The sequence below is a fragment of the Bufo gargarizans genome, chromosome 3 (assembly GCF_014858855.1).
Source record: "Bufo gargarizans isolate SCDJY-AF-19 chromosome 3, ASM1485885v1, whole genome shotgun sequence".
Taxonomy (NCBI): Eukaryota; Metazoa; Chordata; class Amphibia; order Anura; family Bufonidae; genus Bufo; species Bufo gargarizans.
In genome coordinates this window covers 471,892,487-471,913,204 of record NC_058082.1, presented here as the reverse complement: position 1 = coordinate 471,913,204, position 20,718 = coordinate 471,892,487, and the positions used below count along the sequence as shown (strand labels likewise).

The following is a 20,718-nucleotide window of genomic DNA, read 5'->3' as shown; positions in this document are numbered from 1 at the left end:
CTGGACGCAGAGCATGCTGCCATTTTAGCAAATATCAATAATGCAGGTCAAGTGTCAAAAATCCACCTGTGTGGGTGCGTTTAATAATCCCCATAGAATTCCATGTCACAACCAGAGCTGGTGTTTTAATGCAACAAAAACGCTGTAAAAACACATGTCAATCCACCTAAAAAGAGATTATGAATAACACCCCCCTCCCCAGCGCTTAGTTACTAATTAACTGATATCTTTCCATGGGAAATGACAAAGGAATGGCACAATGCAGAATCCCCCCCCCCCCCCCCCCCAAAAAAAATAAAAAATAAAATAAAAAAAATGCTACGCTGAAATTATTTTTTGTACATGCAAGTGTTTACTATTGCAGGCCTATCATGAGAGATGACTGCTCCTCTTTAACAGATCTGCTGTACGTTATGTGCTGCAATCAGAACAAAGGTTCTGAATTTCTTGAGACAAGTTGTTGATCCAGTATCAGATTGCAGGTTTCTGACTATAGGCCAGGGATGCAATGTTGAGGTACAGAAAGAGGTGCACACAAATTTTTCATTATATGGGTGAGTGGTCTTATTGAAAAAAAAAAAAATTCACCTAATATGCCAATATATTTTTTTTAAAAACCGCCAACACTCCAGAAAAGTCCTAATTTCTAGCATAGCTTGTAGACGGAGAATGAAAGAGGACTGTGTCGGGGACCACTCATTCAAGGATTGCCGGGGAGTCCATGATTCCCGCCCCCTAGTGGTGCATGTTTTTCTTACATCTGAATGAGGAAGTGATTCGGCTTCCTGCTCTTCATATTCCTATACTGTTCAGAAAAGCACCATTTATTATTTGTACAATGTACAAATAATTGGGATTACTTCCCGTTAGGAAGTCCTTTTATTAGACGCATAGTAATATTACATTTCAGTCCTCACATTTGCTTGTTTTGTGCTGCTTCTTTACTATTGATAGTCTTCTATTTTAACCGTCTATCTCGCATCCTATGCAATTTAAACCAAGTGCAAAGTATGTTAGCCTGCCTGTTGAATAGGCGTGAAATGTGAAAACACATTTTAGAACATTTTTTCTTTTTGAATTTTCCAATGTTATATGCCTCAACGTTGTGTTATGAGTCTGTATTACCAGAAGGCTTATGTGGCAGAATAAGGCTAGGGCTACTCGGCAGCTTTAGTCACATGACTACAAGTCACACAAGAAAAATGGGTGCTTTGCATGTCTGCGACTTGACATTGCATTGAAGCCACACTTGTGTGATTTGGTTGGAATTTGGAACACCCAATAAAAAAGAAATCCCCGAAGTGTCACAAATGAGTTACAGCCAAACCAAATCTGCATTAAAATCAATGCTGGAAAAAAACGCTGTGCGACCTGCACAATTGGATCTTTTTTGAACGGCATGTCACTGTGACCTTAAGAGTACCTGCACACGTTCCAGGTTTTTCCACAGCATAAGGGCTCATGCACACCAACATATTTTCTTTCTGTGTCCGTTCCGTTTTTGTTTTGTTTTTTGTGGCCCATATGCGGAACCAAAGTTACTCTGTGTGTATTCTGTTTCCGTATGTCCGCATGTCCGTTCCACAAAAGAAATATAACATGTCCTATTATTTTCCACATAAAGGACAAGAATAGGACTGTTCATTAGGGGCCAGCTATTCTGTTCCGCAAAATACTGAATGCGCACAGATGTCATCCTTTATTATTTGCTGATCCATGTTTTGCGGACCGCAAAATACATAGCGTCGTGTGCATGAGCCCTAAGTGCAGGTGCCTTGAGATATTTAAAGGGTTGTGCAGAGATATATATCGATAACCTGTCCTCGGGATAGGTCATCAATATCAGATCTGCGGGTGTCAGACACCCAGGACCCCCGCTCATCAGCCGTTAGAAGAAGAGGCGGCTCTCCATGTGAGCTCTGCTTCCTGTTCATTACACTCCACTTCATCTTGAAAGTGCAGTGTAACGACTCGCTCCTTTACTTGAGTGGAGTGACTTGTCATTACACTATACCACCGCTCCAGAGGAGAGGACGAGTAGTGCAAAGACCAGGAAGCAGCACTAGCACGGAGCGCCGTCTCCTCGTCCAACAGCTGATCGGCGGGAGTGCTGAGTGTCGGACCCCCGCTGATCAAATATTGATGACCTATTCTGAGGATAGGTCATAAATATAAATCGCTGCACAACCCCTTTAATGCTGCATGACCAAAGTCGGCGTGTAGCCCTAGCTTTAGTGAATCAATTTGACTGCACCCTCCATGATCGGTCTGTTCTTGGTTTTCTTACATTTGTTTATATGACTGTTTTGGTTATGTACTATCAGCAGTGTAATAAAAGTATAAGAATCTCTGCAGCCATTGATGTGTTCATTTTCCGATAGTCTATATGCACTGTGCTAAAGTTAGTATTCCTCATTTTCGCAAGATGAATATGGCTTTATAGAACACGACTGACATTGTGCATCAACCAATGACTGAAATTGTGGTTTTGTTATTTTAGAAACTTCAGTCTTTTGGATCAAAGAAGGTGACCAGTTCACAATCTGACATGTTCCTTGTAGATAAATAAATAAAATAGCTTGGGGCAGCACCGCAGCCCTATTGTGCACAAGCCTCACATAAGATATCAGGTCAATCCTCACCTTTCTTCATATGGTCAAAATAAAGTATATCCCAACAGTATAAACATTGCTGTTTAGGTGTCAGACCACATTCGGGTTTTGATCAAGTTTTTAGTGCACTTTTTGAAGTTACAACCAGGTGTGGATTAAAAAACGAGAACTATACTTAGGTTAGCATATCTCAGACATTGATGGCTTATCACCACTAGACGCCATTGTGACAATACAGTATACTGTCACAGGTGTTTTTATACCACCCTTCCGACTTTTCTGAAAGGAGTGGGGAGGAGACGCGGCCAGTGGCTTTGACAAATTTATCTTCATTTTCTCCAGTTTTCTGGCACAAATGAAGACCGATATCCCTGAGCTTCTGTAGATTTCTGTCTATGCGCACAGACTGCCGGAGGATGCACCTAATATATGACGAGGCGGAAATCAAGACCAGCGCAGACTTTTTTCAAGACCAGATTGATTACCGTGGCTCAGGCTGGATGATAAATGTGGTATAGAGCTAGATATTTTTGTCTAACTCTATACCAGCTATTGGTTGGCCTACTTTGAGACAGAATTTTGTGCCAGTATAGTGGCATAATTTTGTTGCAGGTCACATCTTGAGTCACCCCTCTTTCCTGGCAAGCCACACCCTTTAAGACAAGGCGCAGGAACTTTCGCTAAACCTAGATGCGCCAAATTGTGCCACAGTCTAGGAACACTCACATTTAGTAAATGCAACCTTTTGTGCTTTTGGATTCCAGAAGACGGCAGCACTTCCATTTTTATGTATTTTTATGTTTATATGGCATGTAGGCGCTGTTCACTTAATAAAGATGTTCTCTGAAGTCGACCAGCAGTGGAAAGTTCTAAAATAGCTTTTCAGGGAGGCCAAAAATAGACTGCTACAGTGCAAGCTTCTCAGCTGAGAGGTGGCTACAATGGATACTAGTTCTATCCTCCTGGCCTTCAGTAATATTTACGTGGCCATATTTGCCCTCTTCTGCTTTAAACTTTTGATCAAAGTGTCACTGGCTCTGCTCACTCATTTTTACATTGTCCGAGGGAATCGAAAAGAAGCTGCACGCATAGCGGAGGAGATCTACGGGATATCACAAGGTATGCGAGTTGTGTGTAGTCTCTATTTAGTTACAGAGTTTGGCTCTGTCTCCATTTGTCCTGATTCAGTCTTTCCTTAGTAACAATATCTGCAGTATGCCATAGCCGATGACTGTTGCTTGTTGATCAGGATGTCCTATCTTGTGTGCAGGAGAAATGTGTTGTCAAGCAAGTGTACTAGAATGATAAATGAAAGTATCAACTTTTAAAGGGTTGTTACTTCAGCAAATTGCATTTATCATGTAGAGAAAGTTATTACAAGGCACTTACTAATGTACTGTGATTGTCCATATGGCTTCCTTTGCTGGCTGGATTCATTTTTCCTTCACTTTATGCCCTTCTCGTTTCCATGGTTATGACCACCCTGCAATCCGGCAGTGGTGGTCAAGCTTGCACACATTTGATACTGTGCCTTGGCTGGGTTCACATGTCCTTTTCATTTTCCGTTCTTTTGAGCCGTCACAATAACAGAAAAAATCTAAAGGATCCTGTAAAATAAAAAGGGGAAAAAAGTTCTTTCTGCATGCAGGATATATATATATATATATATATATATATATATATATATATATATATATATATATATATATTTTATTATTTACTTATTTTATTTTGTTTGTTCTTCTAAACCGTCGGAAGAACAGGATAATGAAACTGTGATGTGTACCCAGCCTTATGTTGGTAAGGAACTGGCTCAGTGATGGTAAACAGAGGGTGGTTATTAACGGTACACACTCAGATTGGGTCACTGTCGCTAGTGGAGTACCTCAGGGGTCAATATATTTATTAATGATCTTGTAGAAGGCTTGCACAGTAAAATAGAAATTTTTGCAGATGACACTAAACTGTGTAAAGTAATGAAAACAGAAGAGGACAGTATACTGTGTGTGTGTGTGTGTGTGTGTGTGTATGTACAGGGAGTGCAGAATTATTAGGCAAGTTGTATTTTTGAGGATTAATTTTATTATTGAACAACAACCATGTTCTCAATGAACCCAAAAAACTCATTAATATCAAAGCTGAATATTTTTGGAAGTAGTTTTTAGTTTGTTTTTAGTTTTAGCTATTTTAGGGGGATATCTGTGTGTGCAGGTGACTATTACTGTACATAATTATTAGGCAACTTAACAAAAAACAAATATATACCCATTTCAATTATTTATTTTTACCAGTGAAACCAATATAACATCTCAACATTCACAAATATACATTTCTGACATTCAAAAACAAAACAAAAACAAATCAGTGACCAATATAGCCACCTTTCTTTGCAAGGACACTCAAAAGCCTGCCATCCATGGATTCTGTCAGTGTTTTGATCTGTTCACCATCAACATTGCGTGCAGCAGCAACCACAGCCTCCCAGACACTGTTCAGAGAGGTGTACTGTTTTCCCTCCTTGTAAATCTCACATTTGATGATGGACCACAGGTTCTCAATGGGGTTCAGATCAGGTGAACAAGGAGGCCATGTCATTAGATTTTCTTCTTTTATACCCTTTCTTGCCAGCCACGTTGTGGAGTACTTGGACGCGTGTGATGGAGCATTGTCCTGCATGAAAATCATGTTTTTCTTACCTTGCAGACTTCTTCCTGTACCACTGCTTGAAGAAGGTGTCTTCCAGAAACTGGCAGTAGGACTGGGAGTTGAGCTTGACTCCATCCTCAACCCAAAAAGGCCCCCCAAGCTCATCTTTGATGATACCAGCCCAAACCAGTACTCCACCTCCACCTTGCTGGCGTCTGAGTCGGACTGGAGCTCTCTGCCCTTTACCAATCCAGCCATCTGGCCCATCAAGACTCACTCTCATTTCATCAGTCCATAAAACCATAGAAAAATCAGTCTTGAGATATTTCTTGGCTCAGTCTTGACGTTTCAGCTTGTGTGTCTTGTTCAGTGGTGGTCGTCTTTCAGCCTTTCTTACCTTGGCCATGTCTCTGAATATTGCACACCTTGTGCTTTTGGGCACTCCAGTGATGTTGCAGCTCTGAAATATGGCCAAACTGGTGGCATCTTGGCAGCTGCACGCTTGACTTTTCTCTGTTATTTTGCGCCTTGGTTTTTCCACACGCTTCTTGCGACCCTGTTGACTATTTTGAATGAAACGCTTGATTGTTCGATGATCACGCTTCAGAAGCTTTGCAATTTTAAGAGTGCTGCATCCCTCTGCAAGATATCTCACTATTTTTGACTTTTCTGAGCCTGTCAAGTCCTTCTTTTGACCCATTTTGCCAAAGGAAAGGAAGTTGCCTAATAATTATGCACACCTGATATAGGGTGTTGATGTTATTAGACCACACCCCTTCTCATTACAGAGATGCACATCACCTAATATGCTTAATTGGTAGTAGGCTTTCGAGCCTATACAGCTTGGAGTAAGACAACATGCATAAAGAGGATGATGTGGTCAAAATACTCATTTGCCTAATAATTCTGCACGTAGTGTATGTGTGTGTGTATGTGTGTGTATATATATACAGTGAGGAACAGAAGTATTTGAACACCCTTTGATTTTGCAAGTTCTCCCACTTAGAAATCATAGAGGGGTCTGAAATTCACATTGTAGGTGCATTCCCACTGTGAGGGACAGTATAAAAAAAAAAAATCACATTGGATTATTTTTTAATAATTTGTCTTGCACTGCTGAACATAAGTATTTGAATACCTGAGAAACAGCAAAAATTCTGGCTCAAAGACCTGTTACTGTGCCTTTTTAAAAAGTCCACCTCTACTCCACTCATTAGCACCAGTCCACTCCACAGTCAGTCATACGCCTACTACTACCATGGGGAAGAGCAAATAGCTGTCAAAAGACACCAGAGACAAAATTGTGGACCTCCACAAGGCTGGAAAGGGCTAGGGCAATTGCCAAGCGGCTTGGTGAAAATAGATCAACCGTTGGAGCAATTGTTAGAAAATGGAAGAGGCTAAAGACGACTGTCAGACTCCCTCGAACTGGGGCTCCATGCAAGATCTCACCTCGTAGGGTATCACTGATGATAAGAAAGGTGAGCAATCAGCCCAGAACTACAAGGGAGGAGCTGGTCAATGACATGAAGAGAGCTGGGACCACAGTTGTAAAGGTCACTGTCGGTAGAACACTATGCCTTCATGGTTTTAAATCATGCATTGTACGGAAGGTTCCCCTGCTCAAGTCATCACATGTCCAGGCCCGTCTGAAGTTTGCCAATGACCATCTGGATGCTCCAGAGGAGGCATGGGAGAAAGTCATGTGGTCAGATGAGACCAAAGTAGAACTTTTTGGTGTAAATGTCACTCGTCGTGTTTGGAGGAAAAAAGAAGGATGAGTTGCATCCCAAGAACACCATCCCTACTGTGAAGCTTGGGGGTGCTTTTCTGTGAAGTGGACAGGACGACTGCACTGTATTATGGAGAGGATGAATGGGGCCATTTATTGTAAGATTTTGAGCAACAACCTCCTTCCTTCAGTCAGAGCATTAAAGATGGGTCGTGGCTGGGTCTTTCAACATGACAACGACCTGAAGCACACAGCTAGGATAACCAAGGAGTGGCTCTGTAAGAAGCATATCAAGATTCTGGAGTGGCCTAGTCAGTCTCCAGACCTAAATCCAATAGAACCTCTTTGGAGGGAGCTGAAACTCCATGTTGCTCAGCGACAGCCCCGAAACCTGACAGATCTAGAGATCTGTATGGAGTAGTGGGCCAAATTCCCTGTTGCAGTGTGTGCCAAACCTGATCAAGAACTACAGGAAATGTTTGACCTCTGTAATTGCAAATAAAGGCTTCTGTACCAAATATTAACACTGATTTTCTCAGGTGTTCACATACTTATGTTCAGCAGTGCAGGACAAATACATTTTTTAAAAATCATACAATGTGATTTCCTGAACTTGCAAAATCACAGGGTGTTCAAATACTTCTGTTCCTCACTGTATATATACAGGCGAAACTCGAAAAATTAGAATATTTCAGTAATGCAACTTAAAAGGTGAAACTAACATATGAGAGAGACTCATTACATGCAAAGCCAGATATTTCAAGCCTTTGTTATAATTTGGATGATTATGGCTTATGAAACCTCAAAGTCACAATTTTGAGGTACCCTTTGCTCAGGGGATATGGATTAATTACGCTAAAATGTAACTTCTATTCGTATATCAATAAAATAGGGGAAAGAACGTAACCTAAAAAATCCCTAATAATTATTGGCAGGTGGGGTGCCACTAACCAAGTGCTCAAACAAACAGTGACATGTGAACCCACCATGTGTATAGTGTCGCCACTAGGGATGAGCGAACTCGAACTGTATAGTTCGGGTTCGTACCGAATTTTGGGGTGTCCGTGACACGGACCCGAACCCGGACATTTTCGTAAAAGTCCGGGTTCGGGTTCGGTGTTCGTCGCTTTCTTCGCGCTTTTGTGACGCTTTCTTGGCGCTTTTTGAAAGGCTGCAAAGCAGCCAATCAACAAGCGTCATACTACTTGCCCCAAGAGGCCATCACAGCCATGCCTACTATTGGCATGGCTGTGATTGGCCAGAGCACCATGTGACCCAGCCTCTATTTAAGCTGGAGTCACATAGCGCCGCCCGTCACTCTGCTCTGATTAGCGTAGGGAGAGGTTGCGGCTGCGACAGTAGGGCGAGATTAGGCAGATTAACTCCTCCAAAGGACTTGATTAACTGATCGATCTGCAGCTGTGGATCATTGAGCTGCTGATCCTCAATTGCTCACTGTTTTTAGGCTGCACAGACCGTTTGTCAGTCACATTTTTCTGGGGTGATCGGCGGCCATTTTGTGTCTTGTGGTGCGCCAGCACAAGCTGCGACCAAGTGCATTTAACCCTCAATGGTGTGGTTGTTTTTTGGCTAAAGCCTACATCAGGGTGAAGCTGTCACACCAAGTGCATTTAACCAGCAATAGTCTGTTCATTTTTTGGCCATATACAAAATCAGGGGCAAGCTGCGCCTGTCACCAAGTGCATTTAACCCTCAATGGTGTGGTTGTTTTTTGGCTAAAGCCTACATCAGGGTGAAGCTGTCACACCAAGTGCATTTAACCAGCAATAGTCTGTTCATTTTTTGGCCATATACTAAATCAGGGGCAAGCTGCGCCTGTCACCAAGTGCATTTAACCCTCAATGGTGTGGTTGTTTTTTGGCTAAAGCCTACATCAGGGTGAAGCTGTCACACCAAGTGCATTTAACCAGCAATAGTCTGTTTATTTTTTGGCCATATCCCAGTCTAATTCTGTCACTAAATCCATACCGGTCACCCAGCGCCTAAATACTAGGCCTCAAATTTATATCCCGCTAAATCTGTCCTTAGTGCTGTAGCTGGGCGAGTTATTTAGTGTCCGTTCAAGCACATTTCTTGTTCTGGGTTGAAATACAATTCCCAATTTAGCAATTTCATAATTTAGTGGTTTCTGCTATATCAGAGCTATTTGAAATCTATCCCTAAAAGGGTATATAATATTCAAGGTGCACATAGGGTCATTCAGAATAACTTCACACACACGCTTCTGTGCATTTCCAAGTCTAATTCTGTCACTAAATCCATACCGGTCACCCAGCGCCTAAATACTAGGCCTCAAATTTATATCCCGCTGAATTTGAATACAATACATTGGGCCAAATAATATATTTGTTGTTGTGGTGAACCATAACAATGAGAAAAACATCTAGTAAGGGACGCGGACGTGGACATGATCGTGGTGGTGTTAGTGGACCCTCTGGTGCTGGGAGAGGACGTGGCCGTTCTGCCACATCCACACGTCCTAGTGTACCAACTACCTCAGGTCCCAGTAGCCGCCAGAATTTACAGCGATATATGGTGGGGCCCAATGCCGTTCTAAGGATGGTAAGGCCTGAGCAGGTACAGGCATTAGTCAATTGGGTGGCCGACAGTGGATCCAGCACGTTCACATTATCTCCCACCCAGTCTTCTGCAGAAAGCGCACAGATGGCGCCTGAAAACCAACCCCATCAGTCTGTCACATCACCCCCATGCATACCAGGGAAACTGTCTCAGCCTCAAGTTATGCAGCAGTCTCTTATGCTGTTTGAAGACTCCGCTGGCAGGGTTTCCCAAGGGCATCCACCTAGCCCTTCCCCAGCGGTGAAAGACATAGAATGCACTGACGCACAACCACTTATGTTTCCTGATGATGAGGACATGGGAATACCACCTCAGCATGTCTCTGATGATGACGAAACACAGGTGCCAACTGCTGCGTCTTTCTGCAGTGTGCAGACTGAACAGGAGGTCAGGGATCAAGACTGGGTGGAAGACGATGCAGGGGACGATGAGGTCCTAGACCCCACATGGAATGAAGGTCGTGCCACTGACTTTCACAGTTCGGAGGAAGAGGCAGTGGTGAGACCGAGCCAACAGCGTAGCAAAAGAGGGAGCAGTGGGCAAAAGCAGAACACCCGCCGCCAAGAGACTCCGCCTGCTACTGACCGCCGCCATCTGGGACCGAGCACCCCAAAGGCAGCTTCAAGGAGTTCCCTGGCATGGCACTTCTTCAAACAATGTGCTGACGACAAGACCCGAGTGGTTTGCACGCTGTGCCATCAGAGCCTGAAGCGAGGCATTAACGTTCTGAACCTGAGCACAACCTGCATGACCAGGCACCTGCATGCAAAGCATGAACTGCAGTGGAGTAAACACCTTAAAACCAAGGAAGTCACTCAGGCTCCCCCTGCTACCTCTTCTGCTGCTGCCGCCTCGGCCTATTCTGCTGCTGCCGCCTCGGCCTCTTCCTCCGCCTCTGGAGGAACGTTGGCACCTGCCGCCCAGCAAACAGGGGATGTACCACCAACACCACCACCACCACCTCCGTCACCAAGCGTCTCAACCATGTCACACGCCAGCGTTCAGCTCTCCATCTCACAAACATTTGATAGAAAGCGTAAATTCCCACCTAGCCACCCTCGATCCCTGGCCCTGAATGCCAGCATTTCTAAACTACTGGCCTATGAAATGCTGTCATTTAGGCTGGTGGACACAGACAGCTTCAAACAGCTCATGTCGCTTGCTGTCCCACAGTATGTTGTTCCCAGCCGGCACTACTTCTCCAAGAGAGCCGTGCCTTCCCTGCACAACCAAGTATCCGATAAAATCAAGTGTGCACTGCGCAACGCCATCTGTGGCAAGGTCCACCTAACCACAGATACGTGGACCAGTAAGCACGGCCAGGGACGCTATATCTCCCTAACTGCACACTGGGTAAATGTAGTGGCAGCTGGGCCCCAGGCGGAGAGCTGTTTGGCGCACGTCCTTCCGCCGCCAAGGATCGCAGGGCAACATTCTTTGCCTCCTGTTGCCACCTCCTCCTTCTCGGCTTCCTCCTCCTCTTCTTCCACCTGCTCATCCAGTCAGCCACACACCTTCACCACCAACTTCAGCACAGCCCGGGGTAAACGTCAGCAGGCCATTCTGAAACTCATATGTTTGGGGGACAGGCCCCACACCGCACAGGAGTTGTGGCGGGGTATAGAACAACAGACCGACGAGTGGTTGCTGCCGGTGAGCCTCAAGCCCGGCCTGGTGGTGTGTGATAATGGGCGAAATCTCGTTGCAGCTCTGGGACTAGCCAATTTGACGCACATCCCTTGCTTGGCGCATGTGCTGAATTTGGTGGTGCAGAAGTTCATTCACAACTACCCCGACATGTCAGAGCTGCTGCATAAAGTGCGGGCCGTCTGTTCGCGCTTCCGGCGTTCACATCCTGCTGCTGCTCTCCTGTCTGCGCTACAGCGTAACTTCGGCCTTCCCGCTCACCGCCTCATATGCGACGTGCCCACCAGGTGGAACTCCACCTTGCACATGCTGGACAGACTGTGCGAGCAGCAGCAGGCCATAGTGGAGTTTCAGCTGCAGCACGCACGGGTCAGTCGCACTACAGAACAGCACCACTTCACCACCAATGACTGGGCCTCCATGCGAGACCTGTGTGCCCTGTTGCGCTGTTTCGAGTACTCCACCAACATGGCCAGTGGCGATGACACCGTTATCAGCGTTACAATACCACTTCTATGTCTCCTTGAGAAAACACTTAGGGCGATGATGGAAGAGGAGGTGGCCCAGGAGGAGGAGGAGGAGGAGGAGGAAGAGGGGTCATTTTTAGCACTTTCAGGCCAGTCTCTTCGAAGTGACTCAGAGGGAGGTTTTTGGCAACAGCAGAGGCCAGGTACAAATGTGGCCAGCCAGGGCCCACTACTGGAGGACGAGGAGGACGAGGATGATGAGGAGGAGGTGGAGGAGGATGAGGATGAAGCATGGTCACAGCGGGGTGGCACCCAACGCAGCTCGGGTCCATCACTGGTGCGTGGCTGGGGGGAAAGGCAGGACGATGACGATACGCCTCCCACAGAGGACAGCTTGTCCTTATCCCTGGGCAGCCTGGCACACATGAGCGACTACATGCTGCAGTGCCTGCGCAACGACAGCATAGTTGCCCACATTTTAACCTGTGCGGACTACTGGGTTGCCACCCTGCTGGATCCACGCTACAAAGACAATGTGCCCACCTTACTTCCTGCACTGGAGCGTGATAGGAAGATGCGCGAGTACAAGCGCACGTTGGTAGACGCGCTACTGAGAGCATTCCCAAATGTCACAGGGGAACAAGTGGAAGCCCAAGGCCAAGGCAGAGGAGGAGCAAGAGGTCGCCAAGGCAGCTGTGTCACGGCCAGCTCCTCTGAGGGCAGGGTTAGCATGGCAGAGATGTGGAAAACTTTTGTCAACACGCCACAGCTAACTGCACCACCACCTGATACGCAACGTGTTAGCAGGAGGCAACATTTCACTAACATGGTGGAACAGTACGTGTGCACACCCCTCCACGTACTGACTGATGGTTCGGCCCCATTCAACTTCTGGGTCTCTAAATTGTCCACGTGGCCAGAGCTAGCCTTTTATGCCTTGGAGGTGCTGGCCTGCCCGGCAGCCAGTGTTTTGTCTGAACGTGTATTCAGCACGGCAGGGGGCGTCATTACAGACAAACGCAGCCGCCTGTCTACAGCCAATGTGGACAAGCTGACGTTCATAAAAATGAACCAGGCATGGATCCCACAGGACCTGTCCGTCCCTTGTCCAGATTAGACATTAACTACCTCCCCATAACCATATATTATTGGACTCCAGGGCACTTCCTCATTCAATCCTATTTTTATTTTCATTTTACCATTATATTGCGATGCTACCCAAAGTTGAATGAACCTCTCCTCTGCCTGTGTGCTAGGCCTAAATATATGCCAATGGACTGTTGCAGTGGTGGCTGACATGAAGCCTGATTCTCTGCTATGACATGCAGACTGATTCTCTGCTGACATGAAGCCAGATCGTCTGTTACGGGACCTCTCTGCTCTGCCTGTGTGCTAGGCCTAAATATATGCCAATGGACTGTTGCAGTGGTGGGTGACGTGAAGCCTCATTCTCTGCTATGACATGCAGACTAATTCTCTGCTGACATGAAGACAGATTCTCTGTTACGGGACCTCTCTCCTCTGCCTGTGTGTGTGCTGGGCCTAAATATATGCCAATGGACTGTTGCAGTGGTGGCTGACGTGAAGCCTCATTCTCTGCTATGACATGCAGACTAATTCTCTGCTGACATGAAGACAGATTCTCTGTTACGGGACCTCCCTCCTCTGCCTGGGTGCTGGGCCTAAATATATGCCAATGGACTGTTGCAGTGGTGGGTGACGTGAAGCCTCATTCTCTGCTATGACATGCAGACTAATTCTCTGCTGACATGAAGCCAGATTGTCTGTTACGGGACCTCTCTCCTCTGCCTGTGTGTGTGCTGGGCCTAAATATATGCCAATGGACTGTTGCAGTGGTGGCTGACGTGAAGCCTCATTCTCTGCTATGACATGCAGACTAATTCTCTGCTGACATGAAGACAGATTCTCTGTTACGGGACCTCTCTCCTCTGCCTGTGTGTGTGCTGGGCCTAAATATATGCCAATGGACTGTTGCAGTGGTGGCTGACGTGAAGCCTCATTCTCTGCTATGACATGCAGACTAATTCTCTGCTGACATGAAGACAGATTCTCTGTTACGGGACCTCCCTCCTCTGCCTGGGTGCTGGGCCTAAATATATGCCAATGGAGTGTTGCAGTGGTGGGTGACGTGAAGCCTGATTCTCTGCTATGACATGCAGACTAATTCTCTGCTGACATGAAGACAGATTCTCTGTTACGGGACCTCTCTCCTCTGCCTGTGTGTGTGCTGGGCCTAAATATATGCCAATGGACTGTTGCAGTGGTGGCTGACGTGAAGCCTCATTCTCTGCTATGACATGCAGACTAATTCTCTGCTGACATGAAGACAGATTCTCTGTTACGGGACCTCCCTCCTCTGCCTGGGTGCTGGGCCTAAATATATGCCAATGGACTGTTGCAGTGGTGGCTGACGTGAAGCCTCATTCTCTGCTATGACATGCAGACTGATTCTCTGCTGACATGAAGCCAGATCGTCTGTTACGGGACCTCTCTGCTCTGCCTGTGTGCTAGGCCTAAATATATGCCAATGGACTGTTGCAGTGGTGGGTGACGTGAAGCCTCATTCTCTGCTATGACATGCAGACTGATTCTCTGCTGTCATGAAGCCAGATTGTCTGTTACGGGACCTCTCTGCTCTGCCTGTGTGCTAGGCCTAAATATATGCCAATGGACTGTTGCAGTGGTGGGTGACGTGAAGCCTCATTCTCTGCTATGACATGCAGACTGATTCTCTGCTGTCATGAAGCCAGATTGTCTGTTACGGGACCTCTCTGCTCTGCCTGTGTGCTAGGCCTAAATATATGCCAATGGACTGTTGCAGTGGTGGGTGACGTGAAGCCTCATTCTCTGCTATGACATGCAGACTGATTCTCTGCTGACATGAAGCCAGATTGTCTGTTACGGGACCTCTCTCCTCTGCCTGTGTGCTAGGCCTAAATATATGCCAATGGACTGTTGCAGTGGTGGCTGACGTGAAGCCTCATTCTCTGCTATGACATGCAGACTAATTCTCTGCTGACATGAAGCCAGATTGTCTGTTACGGGACCTCTCTCCTCTGCCTGGGTGCTGGGCCTAAATTTATGACAATGGACTGTTGCAGTGGTGGCTGACGTGAAGCCTGATTCTCTGCTATGACATGCAGACTGATTCTCTGCTGACATGAAGCCAGATCCTCTGTTACGGGACCTCTCTCCTCTGCCTGTGTGTGTGCTGGGCCTAAATATATGCCAATGGACTGTTGCAGTGGTGGCTGACGTGAAGCCTCATTCTCTGCTATGACATGCAGACTGATTCTCTGCTGACATGAAGCCAGATTCTCTGTTACGGGACCTCTCTCCTCTGCCTGTGTGTGTGCTGGGCCTAAATATATGCCAATGGACTGTTGCAGTGGTGGCTGACGTGAAGCCTCATTCTCTGCTATGACATGCAGACTAATTCTCTGCTGACATGAAGACAGATTCTCTGTTACGGGACCTCCCTCCTCTGCCTGGGTGCTGGGCCTAAATATATGCCAATGGACTGTTGCAGTGGTGGCTGACGTGAAGCCTCATTCTCTGCTATGACATGCAGACTAATTCTCTGCTGACATGAAGACAGATTCTCTGTTACGGGACCTCTCTCCTCTGCCTGGGTGCCGGGGCCTAAATATCTGAGAATGGACTGTTCCAGTGGTGGGTGACGGGAAGCCAGATTCTCTGCTATGGAACCTCTCTCCAATTGATTTTGGTTAATTTTTATTTATTTAATTTTTAATTTAATTCATTTCCCTATCCACATTTGTTTGCAGGGGATTTACCTACATGTTGCTGCCTTTTGCAGCCCTCTAGCTCTTTCCTGGGCTGTTTTACAGCCTTTTTAGTGCCGAAAAGTTCGGGTCCCCATTGACTTCAATGGGGTTCGGGTTCGGGACGAAGTTCGGATCGGGTTCGGATCCCGAACCCGAACATTTCCGGGATGTTCGGCCGAACTTCTCGAACCCGAACATCCAGGTGTTCGCTCAACTCTAGTCGCCACCTCCACTTTGTAGCCAAAGGGATATGAAAATGTGTCCCAATATCAAACCACCTCCTTGAACCTGGAAAGCTATCCAGGTACAAATATGGAGGGGTATGATAGGAATCACATACAAGCTAATGACCAACAGCTGATGCTATAGTGGTAGCATGAGAGCCAGTAGACAAGAGTGCATTTGTGTGATAGACACTACAATGTCCCAGCGCTCTCAGACAAGCTGTGGTGATTTAAATTGGGAAGAACGGGGTTGGGTGCAGATCAGGGTGCACTGGTGATATGGCGTCCTGATACACTGTGTCAAGCATGGATCACCTCTGTGCTGTATGAATCAGGTTGTAGCAACACAGCCAAAGGTATCCTGCAGGATCGCACCCAATCCTACTTCCCAAGAGAACTGTCTTCTAGCTCATGCTATCGCAGTAATACTAGCTCAACACGTTTCCTCTATGTAAGAATCATCAGGAGCAAAAATAACCTGCCTATCTAAGCTGAGCTCTCTCATTCATTCAGAGCAACAGCATGACAGCATATCCGACGCTAGTACGGCCGTGAGGCGGCGGCAGAAAGCGCTCTGATTTAAGGAGGCAAGCCCTCCCCCATTGATGACGCAGGGATCGCATGTTAGCCAATCATGTGTGGAAGGGGCGTGGTGCCTATACCCCTCCCACATCACGCCGGCTAGAGCAAAGTAAGTGATGCCTGCATCTAGGAATAGTGTATATGTATAGAGGAATACTTGGCAAAACATTGAAAAATGCTGGATGGAATATCGAGGAGGGATATGTGACAGAAATGATGAAAATCAGCAGCAACTGCCTATGTAGATGTCCTCCATAGGGAGCCCACTACAAGCTGAAACTATCTGCATCACAAAAACAGTGAACAATCACCCCAATCCCCCGACAGGAGTGTCCACGTTCTTTTTGATATCATTAATATGCTCCCCTATACGACAGCGGAACTCACACATCGTCTTCCCCACGTATTGGAGCCCACAGACGCATGTGGCCAGTTAACCACACCAGAGGATCTGCAGTTAATAAACGTACGGATGGTATATGTTTTCGCAGTAACTTTTAGGGGAGTCTCCTAGCCATGTAGAAGAGACTGGAGACTGAAAATGGCTGTGGCAGAGGCGATCCTTAAGATTGCGGCCCCTCCGAAATGTAATTGCAGGTGTGGGGCCCATAAGGTGACCCATGTCAGGGTCCATCTGTAGAATCCCCCAGGGCTTACTGATAATATCACGTATGGCACCACTTGCCCCATCGAAGGTGGCTCTCGCCTCGTTCCTGAAGATTTAATAATGCCTCACGAGTGCAGGATGCCGAATGCTGATAGGCAGAGCCAAGTGTGCCACGAGGGTATCCACGATTGATGAACCTGTTAGTCAAATCACGAGCTTTGATCTGAAAATCCTGAGAGGGAGGAGCAATTGCGACGCATACGGAGGAATTGGCCCTTGGGTATTCCTTTCTTTAAAGGATATAGATGGCAACTGTCCCAGTGTAATAGCGTATTTGTTGCCGTACTTTTCCGGTATAAACTGGTATGAATTTTGCCATCCTCTGTTTTGAAGATGGTGAGGTCAAGGAATGTTATTTATGTTGCATTGATCTCTAAGGTGAAAAACAGACCACACTTATTTACATTCAGGACCCTCACAAATTCATTGAACTCCTGAACGGTCCCATTCCAGAAGATCAGTACATAATCGATGTATCTAACCCACATCGTAATGTGACCTGCCCAACCCACCATCTCGTCGCCAAAAACCTCCTCCCTCTCCCACCAGCCCAGGTATAGGTTGGCATAAGATGGGACACAGGGACTGCCCACGGCCAGACACCTGAGCTGGTGGTATAAGCGGCGATTGAATAAAAACACATTGTGATGTAGGATGAACTCATCAAGGTGCACAAGGGACAATATCTGCTCAAGGATAGGCCAATTGTTTTGGGTACAAACGGTTCCCTGCCCCTTTCACACCCCGCCCCTTCCCCACATGATTGGCTAACATGCGATCCCTGCGTCATCAATGGGGGAGGGCTTTCCTCCTTAAATCAGAGCGCTTTCTGCCGCCGCCTCACGGCCGTACTAGCGTCGCATATGCTGTCATGCTGTTGCTCTGAATGAATGAGAGAGCTCAGCTTAGATAGGCAGGTTATTTTTGCTCCTGATGATTCTTACATAGAGGAAACGCGTTGAGCTAGTATTACTGCGATAGCATGAGCTAGAAGACAGTTCTCTTGGGAAGTAGGATTGGGTGCAATCCTGCAAGATACCTTTGGCTGTGTTGCTACAACCTGAATCATACAGCACAGAGGTGATCCATGCTTGACACAGTGTATCAGGACACAATATCACCAGGGTACCCTGATCTGCACCCAACCCCGTTCTTCCCAATTTAATCACCACAGCTTGTCTGAGAGCGCTGGGACATTGTAGTGTCTATCACACAAATACACTCTTGTCTACTGGCTCTCATGCTACCACTATAGCATCAGCTGTTGGTCATTAGCTTGTATGTGATTCCTATCATACCCCTCCATAGTTGTACCTGGATAACTTTCCAGGTTCAAGGAGGTGATTTGATATTGGGACACATTTTCATATCCCTTTTGGCTACAGAGTGGAGGTGGCGACACTATACACATGGTGGGTTCACATGTCACTGTTTGTTTGAGCACTTGGTTAGTGCCACCCCACCTGCCAATAATTATTAGGGATTTTTTAGGTTACATTCTTCCCCCTATTTTATTGATATACCGATAAAAGTTACATTTTTGCGTATCCCACACCTTCCGTGATCCATATTTATTAGGGACCCTTTACTTTATCACCTATTGATTTCCGTGAATTGATATGGATTAATTAGCTGACTAGAGTGTGACACTTTGAGCCTAGAATATTGAACCTTTTCCCAAAATTCTAATTTTAAGCTACATTAATGCAATTCATTTTAATTTGCATTACTAAAATAAATGGACTGTTGCACGTTATTTGAATTTTTGAGTTTCACCTGTGTGTGTGTGTGTGTGTGTATGTGTGTGTGTGTGTGTGTGTGTGTGTGTGTGTGTGTATATGTGTATGTATGTATGTATATATATATATATACACAGTACAGACAAAGTTTGGACACACCTTCTGATTCAAAGAGTTTTCTTTATTTTCATGACTATGAAAATTGTAGATTTACACTGAAGGCATCAAAACTATGAATTAACACATGTGGAATTATATACATAACAAAAAAGTGTGAAACAACTGAAAATATGTCATATTCTAGGTTCTTCAAAGTAGCCACCTTTTGCTTTGATTACTGCTTTGCACACTCTTGGCATTCTCTTGATGAGCTTCAAGAGGTAGTCACCTGAAATGGTTTTTACTTCACAGGTGTGCCCTGTCAGGTTTAATAAGTTGGATTTCTTGCCTTATAAATGGGGTTGGGACCATCAGTTGCGTTGTGGAGAAGTCCGGTGGATACACAGCTGATAGTCCTACTGAATGGACTGTTAGAATTTGTATTATGGCAAGAAAAATGCAGCTAAGTAAAGAAAAACGAGTGGCCATCATTACTTTAAGAAATGAAGGTCACTCAGTCTGAAAAATTGGGAAATCTTTGAAAGTGTCCCCAAGTGCAGTCACAAAAACCATCAAGCGCTACAAAGAAACTGGCTGACATGCGGACCGCCCCAGGAAAGGAAGACCAAGAGTCACCTCTGCTGCGGAGGATAAGTTCATCCGAGTCACCAGCCTCAGAAATCGCAGGTTAACAGCATGCTCAGGATTAGAGACCAGGTCAATGCCACACAGAGTTCTAGCAGCAGACACATCTCTAGAACAACTGTTAAGAGGAGACTGTGTGAATCAGGCCTTCATGGTAGAATATCTGCTAGGAAACCACTGGACAGGCAACAAGCAGAAGAGACTTGTTTGGGCTAAAGAACACAAGGAATGGACATTAGACCAGTGGAAATCTGTGCTTTGGTCTGATGAGTCCAAATTTGAGATTTTTGGTTCCAACCACCGTGTCTTTGTGCGACGCAGAAAAGGTGAACGGATGGACTCTACATGCCTGGTTCCCACCGTGAAGCATGGAGGAGGAGGTGTGGGGGTGCTTTGCTGGTGACACTGTTGGGGATTTATAAAAAATTGAAGGCATACTGAACCAGCATGTCTACCACAGCATCTTGAAGCGGCATGCTATTCCATCCGGTTTGCGTTTAGTTGGACCATCATTTATTTTTCAACAAGACAATGACCCTAAACACACCTCCAGGCTGTGTAAGGGCTATTTGACCATGAAGGAGAGTGATTGGGTGCTGCGCCAAATGACCTGGCCTTCACAGTCACCGGACCTGAACCCAATCGAGATGGTTTGGGGTGAGCTGGACCGCAGAGTGAAGGCAAAAGGGCCAACAAGTGCTAAGCATCTCTGGGAACTCCTTCAAGACTGTTGGAAGACCATTTCAGGTGACTACCTTTTGAAGCTCATCAAGAGAATGCCAAGAGTGTGCAAAGCAGTAATCAAAGCAAAAGGTGGCTACTTTGAAGAACCTAGAATATGGTAGGGTCTCTGCCGAGAGACGGATGACAAATTGAGATCCCCCTCCACTCCGTGGGGAATACGGTACTGTGCCTTAATCATACCTGTGTGATTTTACCAGATGCCGGACTGAATTGTTTTTCTTTTAAGTGTCGGCTGGAGTAAGCCGATCACTGCCGCCTGTTGACTTGTTGTGTTCCAACAATAAAAGACATTTATTACTTTAATTTTCACCGCAAAAAAGGCTGCTGTGTATTTATCCGAAGGCTACCATTTGGGAAATCTCTACATTTGGTGGAGGATGCAGGTACTCCCAGGATTGCTTGAAGCAGCAACAAGTTAAAATGCCAGAAGCATTTTTTTTTTCTTCTGGTTGGACTCTTAAAGGGCCAGAAGCCTAAATTACTGAATGGACTTTTGTTGAAAGG

At 45.9% G+C, this 20,718-nt stretch overlaps 1 protein-coding gene across 2 annotated transcripts in view; it reads left to right on the top strand.

The window, feature by feature from the left end:
* Window positions 1–3,553: 3,553 nt before the first annotated feature.
* ASB11 (ankyrin repeat and SOCS box containing 11) overlaps window positions 3,554–20,718 on the top strand; it is an 89,293-nt gene continuing 72,128 nt past the window's right edge. For both annotated transcript variants that reach the window (XR_006388123.1, XM_044283717.1), the window contains exon 1: window positions 3,554–3,731. Coding sequence is in view for 1 of the 2 variants with exons in the window: in XM_044283717.1 (XP_044139652.1) it covers window positions 3,554–3,731 (178 nt within the window). In the remaining variant the exon portion in view is untranslated. The remainder of the gene's footprint in view (window positions 3,732–20,718) is intronic.